At 43.3% G+C, this 25528-nt stretch overlaps 2 protein-coding genes across 2 annotated transcripts; both read left to right on the top strand.

Annotated features, from left to right (window-relative positions):
* LOC8064944 lies at positions 2367 to 3686 on the top strand. The gene has a single exon (XM_021465602.1). The coding sequence runs from the start codon at positions 2367 to 2369 to the stop codon at positions 3684 to 3686; it is 1320 nt and encodes a 439-aa protein (XP_021321277.1).
* On the top strand, positions 12648 to 21622 carry LOC8082432 (preprotein translocase subunit SECY, chloroplastic). The gene is made up of 8 exons (XM_002445246.2): positions 12648 to 12898; positions 12993 to 13171; positions 14303 to 14688; positions 15384 to 15683; positions 15760 to 15849; positions 16904 to 17027; positions 17139 to 17302; positions 21159 to 21622. Exons 1-8 carry the CDS (start codon positions 12714 to 12716, stop codon positions 21387 to 21389), a joined length of 1659 nt encoding a protein of 552 aa, XP_002445291.1. The 5' UTR covers positions 12648 to 12713; the 3' UTR covers positions 21390 to 21622.

Below are 25528 nucleotides of genomic sequence, written 5' to 3'. Positions count from 1 at the left end.
GTCTAGTTGAGATTGTACAAAATTTAAATAGGTTATTCACCCCACTCTAGCCATTTTAGACCTTACACCTACCAAGGTGTCCAACGCTTAGGCAGCAGCGCCTACCCCTCTAGCCAGCAACATGTGGCAGGCGCCAGAGCCTACTTCACCAACCATCAACACATAGGCTGAGGCATTGCGAGCCCTCTTTGTAGGTCTAAATGCTTAAAATCCTAGCATCTCCGAACTTACTCACCTTGCCGACAGTGGTAGTCCTCCCTTGGAGGAACCAATACCAATAGGTGTTGCTGCTTTCTTCACCCACGCTATGAAGTCGATCATACAAAACATCCCCAGTCCATTGAAAGCACTAGCAGCAATTCAGCAACAGTGCAGATGCCAGTGCTGAGTCTTTGACATGTCGTCGGTATGTCATAGTGCACGCCTCGCCAAAAATTGACCTATGACGTCGATGCAGCATGCGTAATAGAACCTATGTAGGAAGCTTGGGCTCTTGCAGGATGACCTCCAACCTATTGAAATTGCTTTGCAAGAGTTTCTTGCCATGTTTAATGGGCCTCTACCAGACCAGGTGATTGTTGTGCTAGCTAAGATGTTCAACTTGGATGACGCCCAAGCAATGGAGATTGATGATGCCCTGATCGACTAGGCGGGCGAAGGAATCACCGACATTCAGGAGGCGCTGCTGCCTGTGGTAGCCTGAATTGGGCCACTAGGTGGCTAATGTGTCCAACTCTATCATCTCTATGTACCCAGACTTCAATTTTTCATCATCGCAGATTTTATTTTCAACTTTTGTGATGTACTACCTAAGGCAACTTTGTCTCGCCATTTGATGACACGCTCCATTTGTTTGCTTCATCTTTCAAGGCCTACCACTTCTTACTTGCAAGTCCCAACCATGTACCTATGCAATGAGTCTTCTAGTAAGCTTCACGTTATGACTGTTGCTGCCATTTATAGTCCTTGACCAGAGCTACTTCCATTTACTCTGGCACTATACCACAGTTTTCTGTCGCCTGGCTGTGATGCCTTTAGAGTTAGAGTTATTTGTGTCCATATATGATAGGCCCAAATGCAGACATTTTATGCTGGAATGTTCGGGGATTGAATCGTCGAGATGGGAAAGATATCGTGCATCAAACAATAGCAGCTACCAAGCACCACATTGCTTGCTTGCAAGAATCAAAGCTATCCACGCTGGATCAGCACACTGCAGCCTACCTGGGTGACTTTCGCCTGCATAACTTTGTTATCAAGCTAGCAACTGGTGTATTTGTAATGTGTGGAGGAATTGTCATTCTGTGGAATGATGATTCCATTCTTTTAACAAACTGCGTCATGGGCGAATTCCACCTCTTAGCTGACATTTAAGTTAAAGAGTGCTCAACATTTTTTTGGCTATCTGTTGTCTATGGACCAACCAGGAACTGTGCAAGGCAAATATTTTGGAGGAGCTAAAGGCAATCAAACCAGAAAATAATACAAGGTGGCTACTTCTTGGTGATTTTAATCTAATTTACAAAGCAGCCGATAAGAACAATAGAAGACTACACCACAGGCTAATGCAACAGTTTCGAGAAGTTTTGAGTGAATGCGAACTCCACGAGATTCACCTCCAAAATCATAAATTCACATGGAACAATGAGAGGCATCAACCAACTTTGATAAGGCTAGATAGAGTTTTTTGCAACGCGGTTGGGACTCTACTTTTAGCTCGCATATTCTCCACGCCCTCTCTACCTCTTTATCAAACCATGCTCTACTTCTACTCTCTAATCAAAGTGGACTGCGATGGCCAAGGACATTTTGATTTGAAATTTCTAGGCCAAAATTCCAAGCTTCGAGGATGTGGTGCTATGGGTATGGACAGAAAGATCAAATCATCATGAACCTTTTCACATCCTCCACAACAAGCTGCTTGTTACAACACAAAATTTGAGAACTTAGAGCAACGAAATTGCTTCAGATGCTAAAATGAAGCTGCACATGGCTCTAGAAGTGATATTTGCGCTTAGATGTTGCTCAGGAAAATAGAAGCTTGTCATCAGTGGAATCCAATCTAAGATTGAAGCTAAAAGGTGAATTCTCGACCTAGCGGTCATTGAGAGGGCAAGAACTAGGCAAGCTTCGTGTGTCTCCAATATTAAATTGGGGGATGCTAACACGAAATTGCTTCATCAGAAAGTAAATGCGAGCGACGTGCGGCCACCGCAAATCGTCGGTTAGCCAGCCCGGCGCCGCCGACCACAGATTGTTTCCCCGCTAGCGCCGCTTAGGTCATAGTGATTGGGATTGCGCGTGTGGCTGCATCATTGTGATTGTGTGCAGTTCTCACTTGGTGTACCCCTCCAGATCAGATCGCCATGGCATCATCTGGAGTTGGGAGCGAGAAAACCGGGGGTGGTTCGGCTGCGGGTGGCGGCGGCGGTGACAAATCAACCGTGGCTGATCTCCTTATGCGCCTGAATCTTACCGAAGGTGAAGAAGTGATTGCAGACTTCAGTGACGATGAGGGGGACGAGAACCCGCAGCCAATGAACTGGGCGGTGGTCGGCAAGGTCCTCTCGCCGTCAATTGTGCATGTGAACACAGTCCGGGGGGCTATGAAGCCGGCATGGGGTAATCCGTGGGGGCTCAAAATCCGGGCTTTTGGAGAAAAGATTGACAACTTATTCGTTGCCGAATTCGGCAGCAAGATGGATATGGAGAGGATCCTTGCTGGCTCGCCATGGATGGTGGGTCGACATGCAGTGATCTTGAAACAGTATGATGAAAGGCTTAGCGCTTCAGAGATAGTCTTTGACCGTATGGAGATCTGGGTAAGAATTCTAAACCTTCCCTTGGGATGGATGAACCTGCAGAGAGGTAATAGGGCGATGGGTTTGATTGGAAATGTGATCAAAATGGATGTTGATAGGGATGGCAAAGCTAGTGGAGCCTTTCTACGTGCTCGCTTGGCAATTGAGATTGATAAACCTCTGAGGAGAGGAGTTTTGCTGCGTATGAGTAGATCGGAGGAACCGAAATGGTTTGCAGTTCAATATGAACGGCTGCCTTTCTTCTGTTTCGCGTGTGGGATCATGGGACATTCTGAGATTGAATGCCCTAACCCTGTTCCACGCAATGAGTATGGTAAGCTGCCTTTTGATGTTCAGTTACGTGCACCAGAAGAGAAGAGGAGGAAGGTGCAATCTTTTGCCGAAGCTGCAGCTGCGTCCCAGAGCAGCGGCTCGTCGATGGGTTCACGGCCTCCACGTGGGAAGGGGAAGAGCCAAATGGATGGAAGATCTGACCACTCCTCCTCGGAAACCAATCATGTAGCTGATGATACAGAGGTGCAGTCTCCTCTAAAGGAACCTCCAAAGTCTAACTCAAAGGAGAAAGGGGTTTTGCCTGGAGTCAACCGAAAACTTGATCTCATGGAGATCCAACAGGTGCGAAAGAGGAAGTCCAAGCCCACTCAAGCGAGTTTGCAAACACCAGACCTGAATGTGCCGGTGAATAATACCAGTGCCATCGTGCCAGTTGGACTGGTTATTTCAAGGGTCAGTCAACTGGATGGGGACACTGAAAGCAGCGGTGGTAGTCTGGAGGAGACGGTTAAGAAACAAAAGCGGGGCGGTAGCTCCAACATTGCAAGATCGGCGATGGCTGCGGGCAGCAGTCCTCGCCGGGCACAATGAAACTCTTAAGTATGAACTGCCGGGGCCTGGGGCGGTCCGAGGCAGTTCAAGAAGTTCGTAGCCTCACCCAGTTGCACCGCCCGGTGGTGGTGTTCCTGTCAGAAACGAGATTGTTCAGTAATAATGTGGAAGGCTTGAAAAGGAGTCTAGGCTATAGGAATGGCCTTGGCGTTGGTAGCTTCGGGCGAGGTGGAGGACTGGCTCTCCTCTGGTCGCATGAGATTCAAGTGCGCTTGCTTTCGTATGATAAACTTCATATTGATGTAGTAGTGGTTGATCCAACCACTGGTTCCGATCTATGGAGGTTCACGGGCTTCTATGGAGAAGCTCGGAGGGAACGCAGGCACCGAAGCTGGGATCTATTAAAGTATTTGAGCACCCAGAGTGATGTCCCGTGGATGTGCACGGGGGATTTCAATGAAATTCTGGATGCTCGAGAACAGTTTGGCGGGGTGACTAGACCAGAGCGACAGATGGATGGTTTCCGTGATGCGGTAGGTGTATGCGGCTTTACGGATCTCGGCTACTTGGGATTACCCTACACCTGGGACAACAGACAGCAAGGAGATCAGAATATAAAGGTGCGGCTAGACCGGGCCTTTGCTAACTCCAGCTTTACTGATATGTTCAAAGACATTAAGGTGTGGCATATGCAGACAACTGAATCAGACCATTGCTGTTTCATTATTGAATGCATCCGGAATAAGAGGAGAGGGAGACGGCAACGTGGTTTTAAATATGAAAATATGTGGCGCCGGGACCCCTCCTATGCTGCTCTAGTGGCAGACTCCTGGGGTAATCCAAATGCAATCCAAAGCCTTGGCCAACTGCAATTGGTTCTACGGAAGATGAAGTGCTCCTTCCAGGAATGGGAGGCTTCTGTTTTTGGATCGGTTAGGAGAGACTTGAACCGTCTACGCCGTGAACTGGAGTCAGTACGGCGTCGGTCTCTGTTTACTGGTCCATCCCAAGAGGAGCGTCAGCTCATGTACAGGATCTCCGAACTGCTGGCTAGGGAGGAGACTATGGAGAGACAACGGTCACGCATTACATGGCTGAAGGAAGGGGACCGTAATACCAAGCTGTTCCAGGCTAAATCAAAGGAGAGAGCCAAAATGAATCAGATTGTTGGATTGAGATCAGATGATGGGGTGTTGATCACTGAACAGGTGGAGCTTGAGGCCTTGGCGTCAGATTTTTATAGTAACCTGTTCACGGCACAGCTAGAACAACGCCCTGAGAACATCCTGGCACATGTGCCACTGCGGGTTACGGATGAGATGAATGTGTCCCTGGAAAGCCCCTACACAGCCCTGGAGGTGGAACGGGCTCTTTTTATGATGGGCGCTAACAAGGCTCCGGGACCCGACGGGTTCACAGCAGGTTTCTATCAAAACCATTGGGACGTGGTTGGGCCGAGCATTACGAAGGCGGTGATACACTTCCTAAATGGCGGCCATATGCCAGAAGGTATTAATCAGACGACAATTGTGCTTATACCGAAAGTCAAACATCCCCAAGATCTAAAAAATTTTAGGCCAATTTCTTTGTGCAATGTCATCTACAAAATCTGCTCTAAAGTATTGGCTAATAGGCTTCGGGTCTTTCTTGATGAGATCATCTCCGAGGAGCAAAGTGCTTTTGTTCCTGGACGCCTGATCACTGACAATGTGTTAGTTGCATATGAATGTACACATTATCTGAAGAGGAAGAAAGGGAAAACTGGGGCGTGTGCAATCAAGCTGGATATGGCTAAGGCATACGACCGAGTGGAATGGAATTATTTAAGAGGAATTATGCTGAAACTGGGCTTTGCTGAAAGTTTTGTTAACACCGTCATGAGATGTGTTACCTCAGTGGTCTTCTTAGTACGTGTAAATGGTAATCTTTCAAGGCTCTTTCGACCGACTAGGGGTATACGACAAGGTGATCCTATTTCACCCTACTTATTCTTATTATGCTCGGAGGGTTTATCGTGTCTCCTGAAATCAGTCGGCCCTTTATACCTCTCAAGAGGAGTCCGAGTGGGTATCCATGCTCCCTGGATTTCACATCTCCTCTTCGCAGATGACTGCATTGTGTTCTCAGAAGCTTCGAAACGAGGAGCTGATCGGCTGCATGATGTTCTGGAAACCTATAGCCGAGGTTCAGGTCAGCTGGTGAACAAAGATAAATCTGTAGTGTTCTTCAGTTCAAACTGTGATGATGGTGCAAAAAATGAGGTGAGAGAGATTCTCCAAATTGAGACTGAAGCACTAGCTGAGAAGTATTTGGGTCTCCCGACCGCTCTTGGGCGGTCAACAAAGGAGGCCTTTGAATACATGCCCACCAAAATCAGGGGTCTGGTGGGGGCATGGAGTGGGCGGGAAGCGAGCTGTGCCGGTAGAGAGGTACTTCTGAAATCAGTGGCTCAGGCAATTCCCACATATCCAATGAGTTGCTTCTTAATTCCAAAGGATACCTGTCGGAAATTGAAATCGTTGTTCTCGAACTACTGGTGGGGTAGCTCGGCTGATAGCAGACATATGCATTGGCAGCGCTGGGAACTTCTAATGAGACCCAAGGTACAGGGAGGTATGGGCTTCAGAGACCTCAGATGTTTTAACTTGGCTATGCTGGGGAAACAGGGGTGGAGGTTAATTGAGAACCCGGAATCTTTGTGTGCGAAGGTTCTCAAAGGACGTTACTTTCCTGATGTTGATTTTCTAACAGCTACTCGGAAGAAGCATGCTAGCCATACTTGGCGCGCAATTCTGGAAGGGAGAGAGGTCCTAAAGAAAGGTTTATTGCGGAGGATTGGAGATGGCAGCACAACAGACATTTGGCAGGACCGATGGCTTCCAAACCACTTTGGTGGGCGACCGATTGTTATGCCGGATGCCCCACAAGTTCGCTTGGTTTCAGACCTAGTAACGCCTAGTGGAGCATGGAATGAGAGGTTGATTAGACAAATTTTTGTCAACGTCGATGCTCGGGCAATCCAGAGCACCCAGATCAGAGGGGCTGGGGATGACACTTGGGCTTCGGAGCCGGAGCGACATGGTCTTTACACGGTACGTTCAGCGTATCGCAAGCTGTATGATGAACTGAATATGCAGACAACCGATGGGTTGGCATCATCCTCGGGAGAGAAGGTCTGGAAACAGATTTGGGGCTTATGTGTGCCGCCGAAAGTGAAATCCTTCTGGTGGCGTGTAGTGAACGGATTCCTACCGACTAAGGGTGAGTTACACCGAAGACATATTGAACCCTTGCCAAACTGTGATGTTTGTGGGGCAGAAGAAGAGTCAATTAAGCATGTCTTGATGGACTGCAGTGTTGCTAAATGTTTCTGGGTAGAAATGAGGAAGCTGACTGCAGTAAAACTCCCACATTTACATCCACTAACCTGGGCACATGATTTAGTGGATCCAGGGCGATGTTCCCCAAGAGCTGCGGCAGTTTTACTCTGTGGAATGTGGTCCTTATGGATGGCACGGAATAAAAGACGACATGGTGAATCTCCTTACCCAATTCGTTCAGCAGTGCAATGGGTCAAGGATACAGCTTTCGATCTATGGCAACTGAGCCATCCCCCAAAATGTCCGAGAATGGCCCAACCGGAGCAACAGCACTGGCATAAGCCGGACCCTGGATGGACGAAATGTAATGTTGATGCATCTTTCTATGAGGGGGACAGCACAGGAACGACAGGAGTAGTCCTACGTGATCATGATGGACAACCTTGTGGTGCTATGGCTAGATGGTATGAACAAACGCTGAATGCTATGACCGCTGAAGCTCTGGCATGCCGTGATGGTATGCAATTCGCGCAAGACTGTGGGGTCAGCAAGCTAGTTCTTGAAACGGATTGCCAGGTCTTGGTGAAGCTTTGGGAGAATCGCAAGACACAGAGATCAGAGGTTGCACCTGTTCTGTTCCAGATGCAAGACCTTAGCCGGAATTTTGAAGCTTTCAGTTTTTGTTTTGTTAGCAGAACCTGTAATAAATTAGCTCATGAGTGTGCTAGATTGGTGTCTCGTGAAAACCCGGTGGAAATGTGGCATATAATTCCACCAGGTTTACAAGGCACGGTTGATCTCGATTGTAATCCTGCACATGATTAATACAAGCTCCGGCTGTTCGCAAAAAAAAAAAAAGAAGAAGAAAGAACCACATTCAAAGGTTGTAGAATGGGCAAGGCTGGGAGGTTTCACATGATGAAAAGTGACGGTGGTCTAGGATCATTTCCAAAATAATATGAGGCGTCCACCATAAAGACATGCTGATTTAAATTGGGAGAGATTGCAAATTTTGCAACATAGGCCTTGTTTAGTTCCCAAAAAAATTTGCAAATTTTTTCATATTTCCCGTCACATCGAATTTTTAGACGCATGTATGGAGTATTAAATATAGACGAAAATAAAAACTAATTACACAGTTTGGTCAAAATTGACGAGACGAATCTTTTGAGCTTAGTTAGTCCATGATTGAACAATATTTGTCAAATACAAACGAAAGTGCTACAATGTCAATTTCCTAAATTTTTTTCGAACTAAACAAGGCCATAGTCTAGATTTGCTTGTTGGTGATTTTATGGAATCTAAGATCAAGAGTGCCATAGATCAAAGGTCTTCTAACAAAGCACCTGGTCTAGATGGCTTCACAGGCCTTTTTTCAAAGAATGTTGGGAGATTGTCAAAGAGGATGTAATGAACGCAACCATTCGCTTTCCACCGACTATGCACCTCCAGTTTATCTATACTCAACATAGCAAATGTGGTGCTAATTCCAAAAAAAGGACGGGGCTGAGTCGGTCTTGGACTTTAGGCCTATAAGCCTAATACACTCCTTCACGAAGATTATTTCAAAGGTCTTGGCAATGTGTCTGGCGCAGGAGCCAGAGTGCCTTTATCATCGCCATCGACCCATATATTTGTCATCGCCAAGGTGATCCACTTTCGCCTCTACTATTTGTCATCGCCATTGACCCACTGCAACAAATCCTTGACCTTGCAATGGAAGGACACTTAGCAAAATTCAAGAGAAAACAAACTGTCATGCGTACATCCATATATGCGGACGACATAGCTGTCTTTGTTAAGCCATATAAGAAGGTTGTCATTGCGCTTGCTGATATTCCAAATTCTATGAAGTGTCAGGGCTCCAAATAAATTTTCTAAAGTTGTTTGTCATTCCCATAAGATGTCAACGTGTCAACCTTGATGAGGTCCTACACGACTACCCTGCAAGACGAGCACACTTCCCGACAAAATACGTGGGGCTGCCTCTAACAAACACCATATTGCGAAGGGTTGATTTCTAGCCTCTTGTTCGACAAAGCAATGAGTGTTGATGAAATATGGTAGACACTCTACCTAGAGGTATATCCAAGGTAGTAGATTATTGGTAGACAGGTGCACAAGCCACGAACTAGATGGTGACAAAAGACAAACATAAAGATTTATACAGGTTAGAGTGTAATACCTACGTCCTGCGTCCGATTGTATTATTCTGTATTATGAGATGTTGATCTCAAATGACCTATCCTTTAGGGGACCTCTGCCCCTCCTTATATAATATGAAGGGACGGAGTTATAAGTAAAGTAACCTATTTGGTATAATATTTTCTTGTAGCCTTGCGGTGCACGCCGACCAGCATCATGCGCTACATGTCTTCATCTTGTGGGTCGGGCCACCTCTGATGGTGTGGTCCATGTCAAGCTATGATGGTATAGGGGGTTTATACCCCCACGACTAGTCCTCGATCTCCATGTATTGTGATACAACATGCCATCTTGAGCTTCTCCAACTAGTGGGGCTTGAGTTCTTATTGTCTTTGACTAGCAAAAACGTTACCTCAGTAGTTGTGCTAGTGTTCTGACTAGTTCAGACATCAGTCGACCACTATTGACACTAGAGAAGCAGGTTGTCTGAATAATGCATGGTGCTCTTAAGAAAAAAGAAAAAGATTTCTTTCCTGGTAAAGTGTGCCCACTTAGTCCCCGAGCTTGGTAGTAGGTGACGTAGGCACGTGGTGCTAGGGTCTAAAAAAGGTTGCTTAGAAATTGTAATACTGAGATGCATCGTCAGGTGCATCATACCAATGTAGTCCCCAAGCTTGCTGGAAGGTGAAGTATAAGCCTTGTAGCAAGGTCTTAAAAATAAAAAGCGCCTCTCAATTGTATATGAGTCTAGTTCATATGTAACTAAGGAGAGCAGTCCAAGGTCAGAGAGTGGTCGGGGCAGTCCCTGAGCACAATGTAGGGAGTGGTCGACAAGTCCCGAGTGTGGTTGGGAACGTAAACGTGCTCGGTGGTCGAGGAAGTCTCCGAGTATGCACAAGTAGTGGTCGAGGGAATCTCCAAACACCGAACATATGTGGTTCCAATGAGGCTTAAGTTTCTTTGACTAGTGAGGCTTGAGTTCTTGTTGTCTTCGACCAGCAAGAACCTTACGTGAGCAGTTATAGCAGTGTTCTGACTAGTTCGAGCGTTAGTCAAGCTCTTGAAAAATAAATATGGAGAATAGGTAGTACATGATGTACAAATGAACTCTGAAAAAAAATCAACACTGGTATAATATGCGGTCATAACTTTAAGCAAAAACTCTATTGTTAACTTTTTTTATATTAAAGTTAGCATGAGTAGTTAATTCATCCTAGAGTTTCACCAGCTCTAGTCTGACCAACAATCTGAAGCGTGAGGCACGAAGCCTAGGCACACGTATGATTACTAGCCTTGCTAGAGAGCTACTGCCAACCACCCATAATGCAGAGGGTGGATCTCATGCAAGTCTGGGGAGGAGTCGAAGATAGTGCTGGTTCTAGGAAACTCAAGTAGGAGAAAGAACTGGTCGGCTAACCATTAAGCAAAAAGTTGTTTGAGAACATTATGGAGAAACACCATGCCAAAAATTGTATTAGATATAAATATTAGAAGTATACTTATCTTTGGATAGAAATCTTGGTCGGCGGCAACGAAATTGTCTGTCCCTTGAGCTTTTCGACTTGTTGTCATGACAATGGTCGCGATTGTCGTAGTACTATTCTTTACAGCGATCATTATTCTAACGCGATAGGTGGTCAGAAGCGAGTTTTCATAGCCGATGCCGATGAAGAGAATTCCCATCTAGTTCGCCTAGGAAGCTGCATACACACCCTCTACGTGGCATGCCACTGTCGACCAAATATGGTCGACAGTCTACCTAGGGGTATTCCTAAGATAGTAGATTGTCGGCAGACAAGTGTGTAAGCCATGAACTAGATAGTGATGCAAGCCAAACACAGGGATTTATCTAGGTTCGGCCGCATATAATTGTATTATTTTGTATGATGAGATGTCGATCTCAAATGACATGTCCTCTAGGGGACCTCTGCCCCTCCTTATATACTATGAAGGGATAGAGTTATAAATAAAGTATCCTATTTGGTATAATATCTTTTTGTAGCCTACAGCGCCAGCGTCGTGCGCCGCATGTCTTCATCTTATGGGCCAGGCCATCTCTGATGGTGTGGCCCATGTCAGGCCATAAGGGTATAGGGGTTTGGAATGACAAGAATATTAATCATGCGGGAAGGTCCACCTTGGTCAAAGCGGTTCTCACCTCACAAGCTATGTACTGCCTCACATCGCTAAGAGCTCCTAAAGCCACACTGAAGGAAAGTGATAACCTTAGGAAGAGCTTCCTCTGGTCAGGATCCGAGAAGCTAACTAGGGGGAAATATAAATTGAATTGGCCATTATACAAGACCAACTAAATCTGAAGGCCTAGGGATTCATCTTGGAAAATTTGCAAGAGCATTGTGCCTTAGATGGTTGTGGAAAGAATGGGAGGGAGATGGAAGGGTGACAAACAACCCTAACATGTCATGTGACACAACTGATAGGCTCTTGTTTGTTGCAGCAACATCAATCACAGTTTGCGACGGCTCGAGAGCACCCTTCAAGAGTAGCACCTGGCTCCAAGGTAAAAGGCCCCAAGATATAGCGCCAAACATCTTCCGCATTTCAAAAAACAAAAACAAGACAATTAGCAAGGTCTTGCACAACAAAACATGGATTAAGGACATAGACTTGCGATGTGTGGGCTTCACCTCCTAGCACTTCATGGAGTATGTCAAGCTTTGGAGCACACTCAATCACATCTAGCTACAATCAAACATGGAGGATAACATTACCTGAAATTTAAGCCAGATGGAAAATTCACAACAGGATTGGCTTGTTAAGCGCAGTTCATTGGAGCAACGCTAACAAACTTCAAGCATCTGATCTCGAAAGTTTGGGCACCACCAAAATGCAATTTTTTGCATGGCTCGTAATCCAAAAAAAAATTAGACCGCTGATAGGCTACAAGCGTGACGATGGACGAATAATGGTGTGTGCCCCTTATGCAGATGCAGCCAAGAGACATGTGTCCATCTGTTCCAAGAGTGCCGCTACACTAGGCGTATCTGGGAGAGCATTACAATATGGCTAGGTAACGAGCAGCTGCAACCTACCGCCTAGGAGCTAGGCGACTCGGTGCAAACTTGGTGGAACAACTTGGATCACACGCCTTTCGTGGCTAGACAAGGATTATGCTCCATCATAATTCTTGTTTGTTGGGAGGTGTGAAAAGAAAGAAATACAAAAATTTTTGAGCACAAAGAATCTGCATCTTTGCAGCTTCTCTAGAAAATCAAAGATGGGGCGAGTTTATGGGCAATGGCGAGAGCAAAAACACATCTCTAGTTTATTATTGCACACTTGATGAGTTTGAGATGTTTGGAGCTTTGACTTGGCTTGTACATCTTGTATATTTTTACTAGTTTTTTACTTGTATAGTGTCTAGGCTCCTCGCAGCTCTTCTGCCGATTCCGTTTAAAAAAAGGCCTAGATGAAATGGGCCACAGAACTAAATAGGCCTGCTAGAGGCCCACCCCTGTCGGCACACCCCAGCGAGGCCGCGACGTCCCCTCACCATTTCTCCCTCTCGCTTGTTATTATTATCACCTCCCAAAACCACTCATCGTTCTCTGCCTCCGTCCACTCCCGACGCCGTGCCTCCATGGCCACCGCCACGGCGACCCCGCCGCAATGCTGGCGAGGGCTCCCCGCCTCGGCGCGGGCACCTCCACCTCTCTCCTCTCCCCTCCGGCCGCGCCCCGTAGCCGCTCACTTCTATCCCCTCAGGCGCCGCATCGCCACTGCTACAGCCAGAGGAAGGCGAGCCCCACTGGCCTGCTCCCCCAGGTACCGAAATCCCAGCAGATCAAGCACATCTCCGTTGTTGCGTCCTCTTGTTGGGTTTTTGGTTAGGTTCCTTCTGTGTGCTGTCCTCGTGCAGGTGTACGCTGGAGACGGCCGGCCCGGGCTTCGACCCTCTGGGGCTGTACGAGGAGGGGTCTGATTCTCCGTCGCGGTCTCCCCTGTCTAACTTCTTCGGTATCCTGGCGCCGGTGTTTGGGAGCTCCAGCGGCGGGGGTGCCAGGAGGGAGAAGGCGTCCTATGGCCGAGGAGCAGCAGGTTGCCAATTCAGAGCTATTTCCTTCACTTTTATCAGGACTAACACTAGGAACGGTTTTGATGGGTTGTGCAATAATGCTATGCTACCGCACAAGTTAGTTAGGTTTAGTGGTATGCTTCATTAGCTTATACTCCCTCCGTCCCTAAATAACTATCGCCGTTGGTGTGCTTTAACTCGATTTGTACAAAATATGTGCAACATTTGTATGTCCAAATAAATTTATTAAAAAATTTAGATTCAAAGATCTTTCCAACAATACTAATTATGTACCATAAATATTAATATTTTTGAATGTATATTTAGTCAAAGTTGTTTCTCAGGAAGCGAAAACGACAGATATTTAGGGACAGATATTTAGGGATAGAGGGAGTATAATAGTACTCCCGCAACCCAAAATAACTGATGTTTTATGTTTGTCCTAAGTCAAAGCATTTCAAGTTTGACCAAATTTATACCAAACATACCAACTAAGTGTTATTAGATTTACCACGAAATATATTTTTCATATTATATATGTATGGTGTCATAAATATTGACGTACTTTTCTATAAATATAGTCAAACTTAAAATGGTTTGACCTAAGACAATCCTAAAACATCAGTTATTTTGGGACAGAGCGAGTAGTAAATTTTGAAGTGAATCTTAGTGAAGCAAAACAGTGGTGCTATGCTACTTGTGTTGAAGTGTTGCAAAATCATATAATCTATTAGTGTTGTGGATAGATGAAGGAGAAACATACTTCCATGTTAGTTAAGGGAATAGTGCAGTTTAAAGCAAAGGTGATCTGTTTGGACTTGACAAGCCCAAATAACCTCATCACCCTTGAAAACAAAAGTTAGAGCCTATATATTGCATCGATTTGAATCTGGTTCGTGATAAGTTTCTTAAAATACCAACATTCTTTTGCCCAATCAATAATGTGTCTCATATCATGCTTACATTTTACAATTTTCTTCAAATTTATCTGCTCTAGCATCTTGGCACTGCCTCTTTGACTGCTATTTTCAAGTTTTTAAGTTTTAACATTAGGATCAGTTCTGGCAATGGATTTTCTGGATCCACTTTCTTTAGCCAACCAGTCTTTGTTGTTTAAAATGTGTCTCAATCCAAGTAGTTTATCTTTTGAACAGCTGCAATTGAGGATAGCTCCATTGACATTGGTGACTTCTTCAAGGGCCCTCTACCTGGGAAGTTCCTGAAGCTCCTTGGTTTTTTGGCCTTGTCTAGGCTTGGTGTGTATATACCACTGGGTGGGGTCAACCGAGAAGCTTTTGCTGGGAACCTTGACCAGAACAGCCTGCTGGGCACTTTAGATTCTTTCTCTGGTGGAGGTATCGGCCGGCTTGGAATTTGCTCCCTTGGCATTGTACCATTTATCAATGCACAGATTGTGTTTCAACTCCTTGCGCAACTCTACCCAAAATTGCAAGACCTTCAACGGAAAGAAGGGGAAGCAGGAAGAAAGAAGGTTCTTCAGTACACAAGATATGCTTCTGTTGGATTTGCAATTTTTCAGGTTAGGTTCCTTGAAATATTTGAGAAGTGGATTTTTGATGCGAAGATGGCTTAACAGTGAGAACCTTAGATTTTTGTATATTATGATATTGGTTCAGTAATGAAACTTCCTTGAGCTTTGTTTTAAATGTGAGGTGACTCCAGCAACTGATTGAAAAGTTGAAATGTCAAGAGCACTATACGATGCTTGAAGTTCCTTGTAGATAGCCTGGCACCAGTGAGCAGAACTCATCTGTCTAAAGCTCCATAGACCTGTACCTTTTACATGCAAAACTAAACTGACTTATACCTGGGAAAATGCTACAACTTTTATACAAGTGTGACATAGCTTCAGTAGGTCAAACTAGCTGGCATAACATAAAAGATAGAGGCTGGAGCTTGTTTACAAATGCTAACATTAATATGCTTTGGAAAGTTACCTGTATTTTGATTAAGAAAAAGAAGTAAGATTATAGCATACATAGTTAACATTTTGCTTGTCCTGTCAGTAAGTTTTTGGAAGTGCTGTAATGCTGTCTCTAAATCATGTTGTAAATAAATGTGATATTGTCCAGGTTTTTTTTACTTCATGTCTTGTCAGTACCCATTTGTTGTGGCACAGTGCGGTCATTTATGATGTTATTTTACCTTGAATGCAAGTTCATTGTTTTATTTATATATGGTGGGGTTGTAAAAAATATCATTATTTATTTTTAGGCCATTGGACAAGTTCTTTATCTCCGTCCTTATGTAAATGACTTCAGCACAGAATGGGTTCTAACATCTGTGACATTATTGACACTTGGATCGGTCTTTACTACTTTCATTGGTGAAAGAATATCTGATCTGAAACTTGGAAATGGAACATCCCTTCTTATATTTACAAGTATAATATCATATTTGCCTGCGTCATTCGGGAGGACAGTTGCACAGGCATTTCAAGATGGGAATTATGTTGGACTTCTCACAATTATATTGTCATTCTTTCTATTAGTCCTTGGGATTGTCTATGTCCAAGTAAGCAAATATTCATTTCACGGTATATTTACAGATTCTTTCAACTGTTCTAACTGCCCAGGGATTTCGATTTCAGGAAGCTGAGCGCAAAATACCCCTCAACTATGCTTCTCGTTACAGCAGTCGAACTGGGGGACTTCAGCGATCTGCATATCTGCCATTTAAGGTTTCATACTAAATATATTTTTTATTTGAGTCATGATGTTACGGAGTACGGACAAGGATCAAGAGATATGCAAGAATGGAGGGGGGAGGGGGGCAGGTTAGGAGAACCGGAGAGGGCATGGGTAGGCATGGTACCACGGGTTGAGTGGGAAAGCAAGGAGATAAGAGGGAAATCACATTGATTTTGCTTAACCTTTACTGGTAGCTGCCCCCCTTCTATATATGGAGGAGGTTACTTGTCCCGTAAGCCAACTACCTAGATTGTATCTTAGGCACGATCCAATCTAGTTGCAGTCATATCTCAGTGATCCTAATTATAAAAGGAATTAATTGAATAGTGGATACTCGGGGGCCCTACATGGAGCCCATGTGTCCAACCTTCTGAGGCCACTACCTATACTGCCGGCCAATCATGACACATGACTTTCCATATATTTTGCATATTAAAAGTGAATTTCCATTTGAAATTTTGGCTCTTCTGATATGAAATACCAGTGTTTCCAAACTATCATCAGCTTAAATTTGATTAACTTTGTGGTGAAGTGTGAATTTGCTTTGAGTTTTACATCATATGTTTCATTTGTTAGCTATGTTTTTTGTTCTGAACAAGATTAGACCTAAAACTTCATATTGAAACTATGTGTTATTCGCAAGCATGGTGTAACTTGTAGTGGAGCTTATAAGCTTTCATTTTAGAGGTTTGCATTTCAACATTAATGTTTATATTATACTTTATTGTTGTACATACTGAATTCTGTCTGAGCTGTTGTTGGGGCTATATGATATCTGAGAAGACAGATGCCATATGTGTGAAACAGGACTAGATCAGTTCACTCAAATGTTCTTGTAGATTTGACCACGATGATTTGGAGCCTGTTAGGGTCCTCATAAATAGCATGTTTGTCAGCAATAAAAAAATGTTTATTTTGTTCCTAGGCTCGTAGCCTTTGTTCTATCTTTCAAACTCATCATAATCAACTTGATTTAACTTCTTTTTGTGCAACCTTGTAAAATACCAAAGGACGTATTAATTACTTCTATACGGTTATGAGCAGGTCAACAGTTCTGGTGTCATGCCTATCATATTTTCTACATCTTCACTGGCTTTGCCTGGTACTTTGGCACGGTTCGCTGGCTTAGACTTTCTTAAGAAGGCTGCGATAGCCCTTAATCCAGGAGGTAAACTGTCTTGATTTCTAGTTAATTGAATTTGCTGCATTTTTTAGGAGAACGCCAAGCTCATGAATTACTTGTTCACAAACTGAGCCCAATTTTAATTTTCTGCTGTAGGTGCTCTCTATCTTCCAACTAATGTATTACTTATAGCCTTCTTCAACTATTATTACACGTTTCTCCAATTGGATCCTGATGATCTTAGTGAGCAATTGAAGCGGCAAGGTGCTTCGATACCGCTTGTGAGGCCAGGAAAAAGTACAGCTGCTTATATTAAAACAGTGAGTTCTTACACTTCCATTAAAGTAGATGCTTTTCTTCAATTCTGATGCACATGTTTCAACTAATTACCTTATTGTTGTAAAATGTGGAAGCTGTCTATATGCAACTTTATTATGACATGATCCCCTCAACAAAAAAGAACTTTTGGGATATACAAATCCTATCTAGTAGGGACTAGGAAATTGTTGGTGGGGTCCTCTGACAAGTTTGGAAAACTGATAAAGTAGAAAATGATTATTGTTTTCCCAAAGAATCTTTTGACCCATGGAGCGGAGTTTGTGCTTTTGCAAATTTGAGGAAGTGTAGTTGAAAGTAATTTTTGCAAGAGACATGTGCTTTTTTTTTGAAAACGCAGGAGAGCTGCGTTTCATTGTATTATAGAGATGAAAAATAGATTGGGTCCCCAACAGGATCCTCACTCATACGGGGACAAGATATGAGTGAGGCTATTACACAGAGTCATGGTTTAAACACATAGCGAACAAACACAATTCAACCTTAGCTAAAGGACCTAGTCTGCAAGCACCAGCCCTAGCCCTTGTAGCTTCTTTGCCCCAGCCATGCACCAGAGGCTGTGCTCGTTCTTTAGCTCACTCCAAATCATGCTAACCGAAGGAGAAGCCCCCTCAACAACACATGCATTCCTATGTTTCCAAATAATCCAGGCCCCTAGAATAATTAATGAGTTCACTCCTGTCTTGTGCTTCTTGCTAACTCTGCTCATCGTCTTGCGCCAACAGTCAGCAAAACTCAGTTCGTTTTGTTGGGGGACTGAATCTGCTAGGTTCAGTGGAGTGAATAATTTGAGCCATACTCGTCTTGCCACCACACATGATGTTAGCAGATGTTGTATTGTCTCATCTTCTTGATCACATAGAGGACATTTATCCAGATGAGAGAGGCCCCTCTTAGCGATCCTATCTGCTATCCAACACCTATTACGGATTGCCAACCACAAGAACATTTTGCATTTGCCCGGGGCCCAAGTCTTCCATAACCTACGCCAAGGCTTAAAGGTTACAGCTCCACAGAAAAAAAGCTTCATAGGCCGATTTGGATTAGTAGCATCCACTTGCATCTAGCCTCCATGTGTGACAATCCTCTTGGTCAGTCAAGTTAATTCCCAACAGGCAGTCCCATAGCTGTAGGAATTCTCTAATACCAGTCCAAGATAGGCCTCCTTGGATGTCCCTTGGCCATTCCACGTTGGTGAGAGCTTCAGCCACAGTCCGGCTCTCTCTCCGGCTTTTGCGGATTCTTGGAGAGACACAAGCAAAGACAGTTGGCGCAAGATTTTCAACCGAACACCCGTGCAGCCACCGATCAGTCCAGAAAAGTGTATTGTGTCCATTCCCAACCTCTGTAGCGACTGCAATGGTAAATAGAGCTAACGAGTTAGGGTGTGATGGAAGTTCCAGATCAGACCAAGGGCGATCAGCTTTAGTCTTTGTAAACCACTGCCACCTAATTTGCAAAGCCCAGGCCATCACCTCCAAGTTGGGGATGCCCAATCCACCACGATCCAACGATCTCATGACCTTCTTCCCATCCACAAGACAACAACCTCCATTAGCCTTTTCCTTTCCCTGCCATAAGAAACCCTTTCTGATTTTGTTCACTGCCTTGATGAACCATTTCGGGACACTGATGGCGGTTAACAAATAAATAGGCATGGCAGAGAGAACACACCAGACTAACGTGGCCCGTCCAGCCCTGTTCAACAGAGTCGCCTTCCACCATGGGAGTTTGTCAGCGATTTTCTCAATCCATGGCATAAGGTCTCTCTTAAGAAGCTTCTTATTTCGAATGTATCAGCAGAATTTTTTGATTAATTCGGTTAATTATCCTAACAAGGGGAGATAAAGGTAGGCCCAATTAATTGCACAGAAACTCTGAGATTGTACCCAGAAGAATATCTGGAATTGCAGCCAAAGACCCTCCAGCACAGCTGATGGGAATAGTATTGCTTTTCTGAATATTAGTTTACAATCCTGAAGCATCCCCAAACACCTTGAGAATATCTTTAGCGATCTGCAGCTCCTCTTCAAGTGGTTTGATAAATAAGGCAACATCATCAGCATAAAGAGAGTCTTTGTCCAGACACCCGTGGGGATAATGGTTGCAACAGCCCCTCAGTGCCTGCCTTCACAAATAAACTATTAAGCACATCCATCACTAAGATAAAAAGCATGGGGGATAAAGGGTCCCCTTGTTGAAGACTTCGCTGATGTTGTAGAAATTCTCCCGGTTCTCCGTTCACTAAGATTCGGGTTGAGGATGATGATAACAGACTGGCCACAAATTGTGTCGCGGTAGACCAAATCCCAAATGTTGCAGCACTTCTAAGAGAAACGGCCACGATACCAAATCAAAAGCTTTTGAAATATCCAACTTAAGAAAGAGGCTAGGCACCTTATGTCGATGTAACACCTTAGCTGTTTGCTGAACTAGGATGACGTTATCATGAATGCATCTTCCTTGTATAAAAGCACTCTGATTAGTGGATATCAGCCATGTTATCCTAAACACTAAACGGTAAACAATCGGTCACCCTTCGTTTAGCATTTAAACGGTTTAGACGGTGTTTAAATGGATTAAAACGGTCTAAACGGTTTTACACAGTATTACAAAAACATGCATATTTTTTAATGCAAAACCAATTATTCTAACATTTATACATATTTATGCAACTAAAAAAATCATTTATTTTAGTATGTACTCCCTCTGTTCCAAATTATAAGTCATCCCAAGAATCTTGGAGAGTCAAAGCATTTTCAAGTTTGACCAAAAATATAGAGAGAAACATAAAGATTTATGTCATAAAATAGGTACACTATGAAAATATAATTAACAAAAAATCTAATGATACTTGGTTGGTATAAAAAATGTTATTATTTTGCGATATAAATTTGGTAAAACTTGAAAAACTTTGACTCTCCATGATTCTTGGAATGACTTATAATTTGGGACGGAGAGAGTATATATGTTTATGCATGTTAGAAGAATCAAATATACATATTTATGCATGTAACAAATCAAGTGTACATATTTATAAATATAATAAATTTAAGTATACAAATTGTTGATGTAAAATTCAACTAGCAGGTGTTTGCCTAAACGGCCGTTTAAACAGCTGTTTAGCCCGTTTAATACCGTTTACAACCATTCTGTTTAGGTCGTTTAGACCGTTTTTCCCGTTTTTTGACCGTTTAAACGGTCAACCGTTTAATTTCCCGTTTACCCCCTAAACAAAACAGTTTGCCACCGTTTACCGTTTAATGGCCGTTTAATCGGCCATTTAGGCGAACACTGATATCAGCGAGTCCAAGAAAGGGCCAGCGGATTAGCAAGAATCTTAGATAGTAGTTTACCGAAGCTATGCACTAAACTGATAGGGCGAAAGTCTTTCGCAGCCAATACATCTTTCTTCTTTGGGATCAGAGTGATGTAAGCTGCATTTAAGAGTCCAAGCCCCCTAGTACCACCCTGTTGAACAGTGATAATTGCCACGGGCTGATTTGAAAGATGTTGACATCTAACTGACATGCCCACTAACTCGTGTATTGCATCTGAATGGTTTATGTAAGGTTAACTGATTTTACGGAAGTGTTGTGTGAGAATGATGGGTTTTTTACAATGATAGATATTGCCTGGAAATGATGGTTTTACTGTGTTTGGTTGTAATATCTTAACTATTGTGGAACCTGGCCATATTTTTTTAAAATAAATTGATAATTTTAAAAAGCAACACAAAGTGTCCTACATTCTGTCCATAGCGGCTTGGTTGGATATAAGTCTGTGACTTTGCCAACTCCCTTTATCTTATATTTTACTGATACAATTATGTCATTGCAGGTTCTTAGTCGCATATCTGTCCTGGGATCTGCATTTCTGGCTGTGCTAGCTGCTGGACCATCTGTAGTTGAACAGATAAGTCACTTGACAGCATTCCGGGGATTTGCTGGGACTTCAGTGCTTATCCTTGTTGGATGTGCAACAGACACAGCTCGGAAAGTTCAAGCAGAAATAATTTCCCAGAAATATAAGAATATTGAGTTCTATGATGTCAACCGTTTTGACCAATAATTGATCTCACTGGTCATTCTTTTCAACCTGTACTTAGTTTTTTAATTGTGTAATTGAATATTGGATCCGTAAGGCTGTAACTAAGCATTTTCTTATTTTTCACTTGGGTCTTAATTTTTTGTACTGTGTATAGCACTTAAATCTATACTTAAAGTACATAAATCATTCATCTGTACACTAACATGTCAGAGCACTCAAGTCTTAAAGCTATGAATGCTCATTGTTATTCACAATTCTTGTTGCTGATGATGTAACATGTATTTTGTCCTTAACAAAAAGGAGCTTAAATTACGGATCCCATCCATATTTATTATGTTTAACTTTATTAGATCAACTGAAGAACTGGCTGAATGGTCATGATTTCTATGAGGCAAGGTGAGATGTACTGATTAAATAGGGCTGGGGAGTTGAACTCAGCTGTTTCATTTTGTACACCACTATGAACATGCACACCTCGTTTCCTCATCTTATGTGGGTAGTTTCTCTTTTTTTTTCAGGTTTTTATCTTGTGGTTTTATTACTATGTGACTAAGTTCTGCTTTTTTTCTCCCCAATATCTAGCTTTGACTCATGCAAATAAATCAATATGTTTTCATTGATCTTGCACCTGGAGTTGGCACATTTGATAAAATTGTTCTGGTGTCTGCAATATTCATTTCCCTGAACCATTTGTCCATCATTCAAGCATTATGTCAACATCTTTAACAGTAAAACAATGCAAGAATGGAAGAGGGTTATGAAATTTTAGGAGCCTTAGTTGTTAACAGAGAGTGAGACTATCATTTGTTTGATTCACAAGTCTCTTCAACCTCTTTTGACTTTATGAATGCATTTTATTTACTATTCTTAGACATATCTGCAGAGAAAAGTGGCTGACCATACTGTGTTTTTTCTTTCTAGAAGTTTTAAGGCTATTTGAAAAGTGGCTGTGGACCTGTTCATGGGCTGTTCATCCTAGCTTTTCTTTTCTATCTTAAGCCTGGCCTGAGCTGTTTTCTGGATCTGTCAGTGTTAGGATTAATCTTCTGACCCTTTTAGTATTAAAGAAGTTAAAGGAGGTTTTTCCTGTTCCTGAAATGTCGCGAAGCTCCATTTATCTAGGTCACCCTTTACTCTTTCGTCACTCTGACAGAGCTCAAGCGTACAATTTTATTATAAATAAATTCAGAGCTAAACTCACAAAATTAAAGGCAGCAAAACTTAATCATGCAGGAAGACTGGTTTACATAAACTCGGTCCTTGCTTCCATTCCTATTTATTACATGTCCACCATTCTCTTTTCAAACAAATTTATAGCTAAAATTAACTCTATCATGAGGAAATTTTGGTGGGCGGGAGTTCCAGATAACAATGAAAGTGCAGGTCTCAATCTAAGGGCATGGAAGGACATTTGCAGGCCAAAAAAAGAAGGTGGACTTGGAATAAGAGATTTAGACACAGTGAACAAAAGTTTACTGCTTAATGCAGCCTGGAAGGTAGCTACAGGTAAGAACCAATTCCTGTCGGATATCCTAAAAGCTAAATATCACCCCAACACTTCTTTCTGGAAAGCTGGAAACTCTCAATGCAAATCAGCCTTCTGGTCATCTATTATGCACGTTAAAGATATCTTAATCAAAAACTGTTCAATTCAAATTCACAAAGAAAACTCTAGCATTTGGTCTTCCCCCTGGTGCTCCATCTGGGAAGAGATCCATGATCACATCAATCTGCCTTTAAGGGTTCCCAAGCTTCCAAGTTATATCTCTGATTTGCTTGAACCTAACAGAAACTGGAACAAAGAATTAATCTATAATATCTTTGATACGGCTGCATCTATAGAAATCTCAAACATAACAGTCATTTGGACTCCTTCAAACAAAGGTGAGTGTACTGCCAAAGAAGCCTTCAGATTTCTTAATAACCAAGTGCAGGTGTGAATGCCCACCAATGGGCCAAGGAGTATTTCAAGCCAGACTCTGAATATTCTCTGCAGGATTTGGAAGAACAAAACGATCGCCCCGGTTCTCAAGACTTTCATGTGGAAAATGTTACGGAATTGCTTAGCCACGGGTGAACGAGCTGGAAGTCTTTCCAGCAAAATCAGCAGGAATTGTGACTACTGCGGCATGACTGAAAACGACTCTCACCTTTTCTTCCATTGCAACTTCTCCAGGGCAGTATGGTCCTCAGCAAACCCTCCTTTGTTAACGTCAACCCTTCCGAGTGAACAGGAAGGAGTTCAAGAAGCTCTTAGTGCTCTAATAACCCCGTCTACTCAAGACAACATTATGATCATGATCATCACAACCCTTTGGTTCATTTGGAAAGCTCGAAATGAGCTTCGCTTTAGACAAAAGGAATGGTCTATTTTGCAGGTACATTTTGCAGCCCAGGCGCACAGACGCACATATGACCAAGTGGCGATGCAGACAGGTGATGGCAACGAAAAAACTCAAAAGCATTTGTGTTCAACCCAAAATCAGTTAAATCTTGCAGGTATACAAGATCAAGGAGTGGTCTGCTTCACTGATGCAGCTATCAAGCCAGGAGCAAGCCCGGAAACCCCGGAGACAGCAGGAATCGGAATCCTTTTCAAAGACATCTCTCAGAACACAACGTTCAATATTTCGGCCCAAATAAGGAACTGTACATCAGTCCTCATGGCCGAAACTGCAGGTCTATCGATAGCCTCATCCATCGCTGCTGCGCTTCATCTCAATCCAGTTCGATTTTTCACAGATAATCAAACCCTTGCGGATATACTTCTGAGAAGCAATTCAGATGAGTCTCCGGACTGGAGAATTGTGCCTTACACCCAAAATTTCTTCAATAACAGAGATAGGGTGTTGGCCACGGTCCATAAGATAGATAGAAAGCTCAATTACAGAAGCTCATACTTTAGCCAAAAGAGCTTTCTCGGCTTCTAAAGTCACAGAGGTTCAGCCTGTCTTTGCGTGCTCCAATGCGAATCATGTACCGAACTGTCCTCTGAAAGCAGTTCTCACTGCCCTATGTAAAAACTGTACTCTTATTGCAGCAAACTGCTGCTGATCTAATAAAGTTGATATTGTCAAAAAAAAATCTTGTATTCTTGTCATATAGGCATATTAGTGTTAAATCAGCCCGCGGGCCGAAGGCACGGCCCAAAGCACGGTCATTTGGCCCGGCCCGAGCATGGCACGCCCCGATCTTAACCAGGCTCGGGCCGGCCCAAAGCACGTAACGGGCCGTGCTTGGGCCGACCCCTCAGCCCGCCGGGCGGCACGGCACGGCCCGCTTTTAACAGCAGGCACGGTGTCGGCCCGATATCAGAAAATTTGTGAAACTTGAAGTATCGTTATGTGACTTGTCAAACTTGTAATTTTTGACAAGTGAAATATTATCTTTGAATATATTGTGTTATGTGAATTGTGAAATATTAATGTCTACGAATTAAATGTGATTTACTTATGCTTTATTAAATTCTATATTAAATTTGGTATTTTTCATATAACGGGCCATGGGCCGGCCCGAAGCACTATTGGGCCTCGTGCTTTTCGGGCTGGCCCGGCATGAAAATCGGCCCACGGGCCGTGCCTGGGCCGTCGGGCAGGCACGATGGCCTATGGAGGCACGGCCCGGTGGCACGCGGGCCATACGGGCCCGTGCCTTATCGGGCCGTGCCTAGCACGGGCCCGTGCCGGCCCGTTGATCATCTTTAAGCCTAGATGGCTCCTGGATGAGAACGAAGACATCAGATCTGAAGTTTCCTGTACTAGCTAGTTACTAGCTAGTTGTTAGTTGAGTGAGTCAACTTTAAGTTTACCACTGCAAGAAGCAAGCTGCTGGGGTGAAAATGGAGCAAAATTGATTTTTTACTTCTAGCTGTAGCAGCAGGTTACTTTTAGCTTGCAAGTAGGGACCTGAAAGTTCTATAAAAGGGTAAACAACTCTCCTGTGTAGAAGAGAGTTTGAGACATATATTCCCTCCGTTCTAAATTATAAGATGTTTTTACTTTTCTAGATATATTGCTATAAGCTGTTTTCGCTTTTCTAGATGCATTGCTTTTGCTGTATTCTTAGCCCTACAAGATACATATATATATATATATATATATATATATCCCCCTCATGGTATATATATATATACGCTCCTGCGACCGGAGTTCGCTCTCAGC

This window comes from Sorghum bicolor, chromosome 7, assembly GCF_000003195.3.
Source record: "Sorghum bicolor cultivar BTx623 chromosome 7, Sorghum_bicolor_NCBIv3, whole genome shotgun sequence".
NCBI lineage: Eukaryota > Viridiplantae > Streptophyta > Magnoliopsida > Poales > Poaceae > Sorghum > Sorghum bicolor.
Note: the sequence above shows the minus strand (reverse complement) of the source record. Positions and strands in the feature narration are given on the sequence as shown.

Bases quoted from the DNA above. Each gene is read 5' to 3' on its own strand.
- LOC8064944 (XM_021465602.1), top strand. From the start codon at position 2,367: ATGGCATCATCTGGAGTTGGGAGCGAGAAAACCGGGGGTGGTTCGGCT.
- LOC8082432 (XM_002445246.2), top strand. From the start codon at position 12,714: ATGGCCACCGCCACGGCGACCCCGCCGCAATGCTGGCGAGGGCTCCCC. The intron at 13,172-14,302 runs GTTGCCAATTCA...TCTTTTGAACAG, and splicing joins CTATGGCCGAGGAGCAGCAG to CTGCAATTGAGGATAGCTCC. The intron at 15,684-15,759 runs GTAAGCAAATAT...TTTCGATTTCAG, and splicing joins TTGGGATTGTCTATGTCCAA to GAAGCTGAGCGCAAAATACC.